We start from the raw sequence: 9,955 nt of genomic DNA, 5'->3' as shown, positions 1-9,955 counted from the left end.
GGGAGAAAGCACTGACTAAGCTGAGGAAAGAACTACCTCTTTTAGTGAGGTGAGGGCCACCCAAAGCAAGAAGATATACGGCCCATTGAGCCAACAGTGCTGAGTCCGTACTTACCCCTGAATGCACTAAGGTACAAATTTTATGGATATAGCCTACCTCTAAATGTATTAATAAAAAATGTGATATCTAGTATATTTTGTTTAAGGGACACAAGGTTGTTTGTAAGACTGTTGGTCTTAAAGTGGCCATTGTGAGATTTGAGGTTTGCCTGTGTCCCACGCCTAGTATCCCACATTGTTTTAAGCACTATATCCTGATTATTATGTTTTTTCTTATAAGTGTCACTGGATCGACGGACAGTGCCAGTTAGTTTGTGATATATTGTCATTAAAATATTATCTTTTTCTTTCATTTGGACTACTAAAATATTTTGAATTGTAAAGCTGCTCTTCTACAATAAACATTTTAAGAAGCGTTGTATAATTAAATTGAAAAAAGTCAACTTTGTGCAGGCATAACTGTGAACGTTGTTTTGAAATCTGTGTCGTATGGGGAAGAAAACGGCATACGACTGACTTCCCAGAGGTAACGCCCTTTAACAACAATAAAAGTGAAAGCAAAGCGTTTTAGTTTTCCGTGTTAATGCAGCTGTGATCATTTGAGTTTTTCTATCAGTCAGAAAAGTATTGCTTGACTATAACCAGAATGGCCTTTCAAGTCCGTGTCAAGCTTAATAGAACAACAATTAAAACACTGTCAGTTGCAACATCAGAAGAAGAATTTCTGAGAACCACAACGAAGGACCTGAAAGAAAAAGCATTACATATTTTCCCTGGAGTAAGTGGTAGGTTGGAGGTTTCTTTCATAATCACCACATTTCATAACTCTCATTACGAAATTAACTATATTTTAAATAAAATATTTAAGATGTAATACTTTAAATTAAAGAAAATGTACATAACTTCTATTTCAGATGTTAACAGACTGAGGATGTTTTTTGGACAATTAAATCTCGAAGACGATAAAACACTTGAATTTTACAAGATAAAACATTTTTCTGTTGTTCACATCGTTTTGAAAATGCCTGGTGAGGAAAGAATGATCATTTTATACATATCTATATATTACTGGCACATTTGCTGTTCTGAACCTTATCAAAAGCACCTTACCAATGCACAATATCTGTATCTGTCTGTTTGTCTGTCTCTCTATTCAAATTTTTTATATTAAGGTAAGCCTGAAAACAGGAAGAAATTCACTCCATTTGACGAAGGCATCAAACTGGTGACAAAGCCCAGTGATTTAGGTAGGCTATGTATGCCGCAGTTTGCTAAAGTAAATAAAAGCTGAGTATTGTATTTGATTTTGTTCATTTATAAATGTAAATGTTTGCATTTGACAGACGCTTTTATCCAAAACTACTTACATTGCATGTTACTATACATTCTTAATAGCATAGTAATCGAAAGTTGATCAAATCGGTATAATTCAAATGTCTTGTGTTAGGCCCATTAACCTCACGACAGTCAATACAAAACGTCTCGGTTACGGATGTAACCTCGGTTCCCTGATGGAGGGAACGAGACGTTGTGTCGAATTGACAGATGGGGTTCGTCCCTGAGAACCAATCGCTTCCGACTTCTTAGAAAAGGCCAATGAAAATTGGCGAATGAAATTTGCATGCCGGACTCCGCCCCCGGATATCCGGGTATAAAAGGGAGACGGCGTGCCTCATTCATTCACCTTAGTTCTGAGGAGCCTGAGACCTCTCACGACTGCTGCAGTGGACAGCACGTGTTGTGGCAAGAGGACACAACGTCTCGTTCCCTCCATCAGGGAACCGAGGTTACATCCATAACCGAGACGTTCCCTTTCTGTCGGTCTCTCGACGTTGTGTCGAACCGACAGATGGGGTTCCTATGGAAAACGCCATAACACTGTGCCCTGTCACAATCTCTAGTGAAGCGACGGTGACTGGCCTGGGCGTGTCAGCCGTGAGCGCTACCGCGAAATTGTAACCTACCAGTGGGTAGGTAGGGGGTCCCAGAGCTTTCTTGAAAGGTGGGAAGGCCCCTGCCTTCGGCCTCACAGGCGGCGGCCTTGTTTCTCTAACAGCGAGAAGCCGCCCGGTACCGTAAGGCCACTGGGTAAGCGCTACTTCCTCAAGTGGGGGATGCGCTACAGAGACCACTTCCTACCGCCGGGAGGAGTCTAGTGGAGATACCAACATGGTCTCACCGATGGGGGAGAACTCATGGGAAGAAAGCGCGGACTGAAGGAGTTAACCGCGAGGTGGAGGTCCACCTAGGGAGGTCATGGGTTACCAAGGTGGGAACCAGCATGAGGATACATCAGACGGAACCGCCCTACTGGGGGGTTGCAACGTCTGGTAGCACTAGGTCCGGTTAGAGCTATGTTGCGAATAACTCCAGAGATACCTGACCTAAGGGGCAGGGCTGCTCTGCCCAGCCCGCCCGCAGGAGGTGCTTGCTAGTGATGGATGGAGTGCCTGTTCTTCACCCAGTGGGGGAAGAAGGGAGGCTAGTTAGTACGCTGACCCCCTTAGGAGAAAAAGGGGGGAAGGTACTATCATAGGCATACACCCTACCGGCCGCCAGTCTTGCCTGATGCCTGCAAGACTCGAGCCGATAGCGGTTTTACGCGGAGGCTGTAGGACCTCGCGAAGGTGATGGTTGTAGCCCAACCCGCAGCTCTGCAGATGTCTGCCAGAGAGGCGCCTCGAGCCAGTGCCCATGAGGAGGCTGTACTCCGTGTGGAGAGAGCTCTCTCCCAGTGGGCGTAGGCGATCTTAGGACAGGTACGCCATAGTGACGGCGTCCATGATCCAGTGCGCCAATCTCTGTTTGAGACAGCCCTCCCTGCTGATCTCCAAACAGACAAAGAGCTGCTCAGAGCTTCTGTGGCTCTGCGTGCGGTCCAAGCAGAGGCGCAATGCGCGTACTGGACACAACACGGATGAGGTTGAGTCTTCCTCCCCGGTGGGGAGCGCCTGTAAGTTCACCACCTGGTGTAGGGGGAATGGTGGGAACTTTGGGCACGTAGCCGGGCCGGGGTCTCAGGATAGCGTGAGAAACACCGGGCCCGAGTTCTAGGCAATCTGTGGACACGGAGAATGCTTTTAGGTCTGCTACCCTCTTGAGCGCCATCCGGAGAGCCGTCTTCATCGTGAGGTGAGAAAGCGTGGCATCTCCGAGGGGCTCCAGGACCGCATCAAGGTCGCAAGAGGGTACGGAGCGCGGGTGAGGCGCCCGCGCCCCTTAGGAACCAAATGATCAGGTTGTGCTGTCCTAGAGAATACCAGCAACTGAGTCGTGATGAGCGGCAATAGCGGCTTCATACACGTTCAGTGTGGAAGGGGAGAGATTACTCTCGAGTCTCTGGAAGGACCGCACCCACCCGATCAAGCAACTCCACGGGTCTTCTCTTCGAGAAGAGCACCAGGATGAGAAGAGGCACCACTTATAGGCGTATAGTCACCTAGTGGCCAGGGCCTAGCCTGAGTAGTGGTCTTAAGCGCCGCAGGGGGTAGGCCACTCAGGATCTCCTCGTTCCGTCCAGGGGCCAGACATGGAGGTTCCAGAGGTCTGGCCCGTGATGCCATAACGTGCCCTTCCCCTGGGAAAGCAGGTCCTTCGTCAGGGGAATCGGCCAGGGGGGAGCTGTCGTCAAGAGCATTAGCTCCGAGAACCAAGTCCGGTTGGGCCAGTATGGCGCAACTAGTACACTTGATGCTCCTCTTCCCTGACCTTGCACAGGGTCTGTGCAATGAGGCTCACTGGGGGGAAGACGTACTTCCGCTTGTCCCACGGCCAGCTGTGCGCTAGAGCATCCGTGCAGAGGGGGGCCTCGGGTGGGGAGTACCTTAGCGGGCAATGGGTGGTGTCCAAGGAGGCGAAGGGGTCTACCTGAGCCTGCCCAGACTGTACCCAATGAGCTGGCTGCGCGGGGGTGGAGTCGCCACTCTCCGCGAGGCGTCAACTGACGAGAGAGCTCATCGGCTGTCTGGTTCAGGTCGCCTGGGATATGTGTGGCTCGCAGGGATCTGCTCACCTGCGGACTCCACAGGAGGANGCACAGAGGAGAGCTTGCTCTTTTTCGGTTGACCTGTGGTCCCAATCGATTTAGGTGCCGAAGCACTAGGTCCCTGTGTGTACATAACAGATCTCACGAGTGTGTCAAATGAGCCAGTCGTCGAGATAGTTTAGTACCCGCACACCTCTCTCCCTGATGGGAGTGAGGGCGGCTTCCACGATCTTCGTGGAGACTCGTGGGGACAGGGACAGACCGAAGGGGAGGACTCTGTACTAATATGCCTGATCCTCGAAAGCGAACCGTAGGAACGGGCGATGACGAGGGAGAATTGAGACATGAGAGTAAGCGTCCTTCAGGTCGATTGCCATGAATCCATCTTGACATCTGATAGATGCCAGGATGCGCTTCTGCGTGAGCATCCTGAACGGCAGCTTGAGTAGGTGCCTGTTCAGGGTACGCAGATCTAGCGACCCCCGCTCTTTTGGGGACGATGAAGTACGGGCTGTAAAACCCGTTGAACATCTCGGCTAGAGGGACGAGCACGATCGCTTCCTCACCAGAGGGGTGGCGACCTCGGCCCGATGCACGGGGCATCCTTGCCTCTGCTGAGGTTAAGAGAATGCCCCGAAACTTGGGCGGGCGTCTGGGGAGTTGGATCGCGTAGCCGAGACGGACCGTAACCCGTAGTCACCGTGACGGTTTGGGAAGCTCTTGTCAGGCTCCCAGGGACCGAGACAGGGAGGCTAGGGGTACGTTCTGCTTCATCGACCTCCCGGGGGTGGTTCGAAGGCTGGCAGTGCGGATCCCTCGCCGTGGGGGGAACCCCCGGAGAGGAGATCGGCTCTGCAGTTTAACCTGCCTGGCGATGATGTAGCACAACGCACCATCGAATGAGAGTGCTTAGGCTGATGATTATCCTCGACATTGGGTCTTGCCGCAACGTCGAGTTGCCGAACACCGTCATGTAGAGGGTGAGAGCGGCTGTGATAATACCCAGACTATGATGTGGCACAATGCACCGTCGATTGAGAGTGCTTAGGCTGCTGATTATCCTCGACATTGGGTCTCGCCGTGACGCAACGTCGAGTTGCCGAACACCGTCGTGTAGAGGGTGAGAGCGGCTGTGATAATACCCAGACGATGATGTGCCACAACGCACCGTCGATTGAGAGTGCTTAGGCTGCTGATTATCCTTGACATTGGGTCTCGCCGTGACGCAACGTCGAGTTGCCGAACACCGCCGTGTAGAGGGTGAGAGCGGCTGTGATAAACGCCCTGAGAGGGAGAAAACTTTTAGAACTGGGCTGTTGGGACGGGGCAGGAACCGTCCCGGATCGACCACCAGCAATGGAATGGCTGGGGTCGGGCCCGAAGGTATTCTCGATCTCCCTGGGGTCTTCCCATGAGGGCCACTTTGGCTTCCGCCGCGGCTGCTGACGGGGTGGTGGTTTCCTCTTCGATGTCTCGAAGAGGTCCAGGGCTGCTGGGAAGCAGACGGTGCACGGGATCTCGGCGGCCAGAGGGCGGTCGAGTCGCGGCTGGGGAGGACATACGTGATATCCTCTGTCTGCTCCCTAACTGTCAAGCTCGACAGTATCACCAAACGGCCCCCCTTGCGAGATGGGTGCATCGAGAAAGCGGACTTTCTCGGCGTTACTCACCTGTGCAAGGTTCAGCCAGAGGTGTCCCTCCTGGACCACAAGTGTGGACATCGCCCGACCCAGGGCCCGCGCGATCACCTTGGTCGCCCGAGAGCGAGGTCGGTGACGCCGCGGAGTTCCTGCATAAGCGCTGGGTCGGTCTTACCCTCATGGAGCTCTCTCCGCGCATTGGCCTGCAGGAAGGCCATAGCGTGGAGAGAGGGGACAGCTTGGCCCGCAGCAGAGTAAGCTCTCGACACCTCAGATGCCGAAAAGCCTACGTGCTTTGGACAGGAGTCTAGGTCGAGCCCTGGGGGACCGACATATCCTTTAGCTGCCCCACCATCGAGGGAAGAAAGGGTGATGGAACTAGTTGACGTGTACGTGCCGAAGGGGGCGTTCCAGGTCGTACTAGGTTCCTCATGCACTTCCGGGGGAACATGGTACTGTGGGCGAGTGCGGCTTGGAGCCGCTCTCAAGTCCGATGTACCGTGTATCCAGCCGCGAGTTTTGGGAGAGGCAGTGCGGTGCACCGCAACCCAATGCCGGCGGCCCGGTAAAGCATGGCTGACATTTCGACTTCCGCTTCTTCCTGATCTCGACCCCCCGAGGGAGGGAGCTTCAAGGAATCATCGGAGTCTGATGCCAGTAAGTCACCCTCCGATGCTGCAACAGACATCTCATCATCACGTACTCATCAACCACCCGCAGTGCGGACAGGACGTATCCACAACATCTGCCCTAGCATACTGGAAGCAGACATCGTGTCCGTCCCCCTCCTCGATGAGTGTGTTGCACCCACGAGAACAGCGGGACATGCCACGCTGGAGAAATTTGCTCTTTTAGAGAAAAAACTTGAACACTTCTGGAACCGCCGAGACGCCCAGGGGAAGTCGCTGCAGGAAGGGACAGTCCGCTGCACCACGTCGTAGAGCCGGCAGTCTTGTAGTTGCTACTTGAAGCGAAGTCCGTTGATCATGAGCGAAGGCTCCGAAGAACAAAAGGTGAATGAATGAGGCACGCCGTCTCCCTTTTATACCCGGATATCCAGGGGCGGAGTCAGGCATGCAAATTTCATTCGCCAATTTTCATTGGCCTTTTCTAAGAAGTCGGAAGCGATTGGTTCTCAGGGACGAACCCCATCTGTCGGTTCAACACAACGTCGAGAGACCGACAGAAAGGGAACAGATTTTTGTTCCATTTCAAAACCAAAAATTTCAGTATGCAATCAGGCAATATTTTTGTTAAGACAATTTATTGTGGAAAGCGATAAATACGTTAAAAACAGTAATTGCCAAATGAAAAAGTTTGTACACTAAAAAGTCAAACGACTCCTAAAACAAAACTCACCTAACTGTGTGTTCTTCAATTAGGTGACATTTTTGGGTAAAGAAGTAAAAACGGCATTTAGAGTTAACAAATATTAAGTTATGTAGAAGCAAAATAATATTTTTAGGTGTCAATGTCAAGAATAGAACCAAAGAATAAATATAAATCGAGGAAAACCTAGTAAAAATTATTTATGGCTATATGATAAAAATGTTTTAATTTAATTAAAAATTTTCAGATGAATCTGACAATGACCAAGACGTTTTAAGAGCTGAGCTATCTTGCGGCCATGTCACAGGTCCCGAGTCTCTGATGGATTGTTGTAAAGCTCAACTGAATGAGGTAGGTGTATTTGAGCACATCTAAAAATAAAATAGCATATTAAAGCAATGAAGACTTTCTGTGACCTGTAATTCATTTTAGGGAAAGATGGAACTGATGTGTCCGTTGTGCGACAGAGAATGGCCATATGATGAAGTTCGATGCCTGGCCAAACTTTCACTTGAGGAGCAAAAATATTTTGAGGATTTGCTTGCGACAAATACAGTCAATAATATTGCTGACTGCAAAGACGTATGTACAAGTCTACCTTTCAGCTTTAGTCTTATGAGCAATAAACAGCCTACCTGTACATAATCTAATAAAAAATCTATATATTGTTCTGTCTGTCTGTCCATATCTCTTTTAGTGTCCTGGTTGTGGATTCTTTATTGAAAGGGAGCAGACTTCCAATCTCTGTGTAACATGCTTATCTTGCACAGCAAGGACTGGTAAACTCTATGAATTCTGCTGGCAGTGTGAGAGAGAGTGGAAAGGACCTCGACCTCGTGCTGACCAGTGTGATAATGTGGGTTGTAACAGTGATGAACTGGATCTGCTAAGAGAATGTCCAGAAATTACAATAAGAAATGTCTTGTGTCCACATATTCGTGCCTGTCCAAACTGTAGTGTGCTAATTGAACACACTACAGAGGGATGTAATAACATGACATGCCAAATGTGTTCGCACACGTTTTGCTTTGTCTGTTTAAATCGTGTGTGTGTATCTGCCAACTGCACAGCTGCACCAAGGCAAATTCCATAAAGTTGTGTGTTGTGTAAGGTTTTAAGTGTGTTTCCAATTCAAATAATGCTTTATAATGTGCTGTTTTAACACATTACACTTGATCAATCTTTAACTTACCTTTGTAAATGAATAAACAAACAAACAAAAATCTAAAATCTCTCCCTATAGTCTAAATGGTATTCTTAAATTCAACTTCATTGTTGGGTCATTTGGATTATTGTGAATTACATGAATAGATCATTTTTGAATATACTACAAAATACTATATTTTCTATATTACTGTACATGGAACTCATTGCCTAAATTTTAAAATGTATTTAGTATGTTTCTGTCCTTATGCACTAAAACTATCAGGCTATTTCAGGTCATTCTATTGTCTGTCAATAAAATGCTGATTTAACATTTTATTAATTGCTTATTTGAAATAATTTACTACTGCAGTACAGAGATACCGTGCAGTTTTAAGAGGCAGAATACAAAGTTAAAACAAGAGATACAATGTTGAAATAGCTTTATATATATATATATACTTTATATATAGAAACAATAACTGTTTCGTAGGTACTTTAGGGAACGTCCACCACGGGCTACCAACAAAACATGACAAATAATAACAAAGACAGGCAAGAATATACAATAAAATGGTAGGGGGGAAATATTAAAATTAACAAACAAGGGAGGGGGGAAGAGGAAAACGAAGTTCACAAGGGGAGGGCAGGGCGGGGAAGGAGTCCTTGAACCAGGGGGTGTCATGGTTCTGCCCTCTCTTGTCATGCTTTTTGAGTCTTGAGGCAGAATCATGACAGACCCACATGTTTTGTGTGGAGAGAAGCATATTATTGTCTGTCATGACCCAATATGCATTCTCTCCGGTGTCTCGTCCCTTAGCTCCGCCCCCTTGTATCTCCCTCAGCTCCCCATTAGTGTTTATCCCGTTCACCTGTCCCGTCATCTTCCCGCTTGTTTTCCCATTAGTGTTGAGTCTCGTCACCTGCCCGTCTCCGTCCCTGTGCAATTTCCCCTCGTTAACGTTTCCCTATTTAGTGTCCCTGTTTCCCTCACACCCTGTCGGTTCATTGTGTTTGTTAACGTCACTGTTACACTCGTTCGTGGCGCCTGTTTACAACTGTGTTCCTTGTACCTCCTGTGTTTGCTGTATACCACTGTTGCCTCCCTGTTCGTATCATCTTAGAGATTCTGTGTTCCTGTTCGGACTCGATTTTTCGATTATTGACCCCGTTTGTCTCGTCCCCCTTGCGGGAAGTATTTCTGTTTGATTATTTGTTTTGTTTTGCACTGTTTTCCCCATCGTGGGTTTTGTTTTCATATTATTAAAATCTGTGTTTACCCTTCTACTGCCTGCGCTTGGGTTCTGTCCGCTAATCCTGACAGGGGGTGCTGAAGAGGGTTGAGAGCGAGGGGTCCGGACAGGTTTGGCAGGGGGCCTGGGAGATCAGGCTTGGCTGAGGGCACACATGGAGGGGTAGTCCCTGAGGGGGTTGGCCAAAAAGTGTAAGGCAGATGGAAGAGGCTGAGGTGGGAAAGGTCCAGGGAAAACAGGAGGGGCAAATGTGGTAGAGCCAAAGCCTTGGGGAAGTCCAGGCCGGTTCGTTCTGTGAGGATTGGTAGGCAGAACCCAGGTGCAGGAAAACAAAACCCAGGAGGGGGTAAAAATAACAGGGAGCTTGACATAATACAATGACAGACTAACAAGACTAAAAACAATAAATTTGACTGACTTGACTTAACTTCTCAGGAACTTCAAAAAGACAGTGTTGTTTACTCTGTGCTGCGCATAATGGCCTCAAGTGAATAAGAAACACAATATACTGACCTGTGTTCTGTTTACTATCATGTATCATGCAC

General features: G+C 48.5%; 1 protein-coding gene across 1 annotated transcript; it reads left to right on the top strand.

The window, feature by feature from the left end:
- The first annotated feature begins 614 nt into the window (after window positions 1-614).
- LOC130550443 (E3 ubiquitin-protein ligase RNF19B-like) lies at window positions 615-8,496 on the top strand. Its single transcript, XM_057327919.1, has 6 exons — window positions 615-845; window positions 975-1,088; window positions 1,233-1,307; window positions 7,262-7,365; window positions 7,447-7,596; window positions 7,712-8,496. Exons 1-6 carry the CDS (start codon window positions 707-709, stop codon window positions 8,105-8,107), a joined length of 978 nt encoding a protein of 325 aa, XP_057183902.1. The 5' UTR covers window positions 615-706; the 3' UTR covers window positions 8,108-8,496.
- Window positions 8,497-9,955: the final 1,459 nt, after the last annotated feature.

The sequence above is a fragment of the Triplophysa rosa genome, unplaced genomic scaffold (assembly GCF_024868665.1).
Source record: "Triplophysa rosa unplaced genomic scaffold, Trosa_1v2 scaffold325_ERROPOS182099+, whole genome shotgun sequence".
NCBI lineage: Eukaryota > Metazoa > Chordata > Actinopteri > Cypriniformes > Nemacheilidae > Triplophysa > Triplophysa rosa.
The sequence above is the reverse complement of the archived record's forward strand: the minus strand, read 5'-3'. Positions and strand labels throughout refer to the sequence as shown.

Coding starts and splice junctions, on each gene's coding strand:
- LOC130550443 (XM_057327919.1), top strand. CDS start 707: ATGGCCTTTCAAGTCCGTGTCAAGCTTAATAGAACAACAATTAAAACA. Junction 1,308..7,261: donor GACAAAGCCCAGTGATTTAG/GTAGGCTATGTA, acceptor AAAAATTTTCAG/ATGAATCTGACAATGACCAA. Junction 7,366..7,446: donor GTAAAGCTCAACTGAATGAG/GTAGGTGTATTT, acceptor AATTCATTTTAG/GGAAAGATGGAACTGATGTG.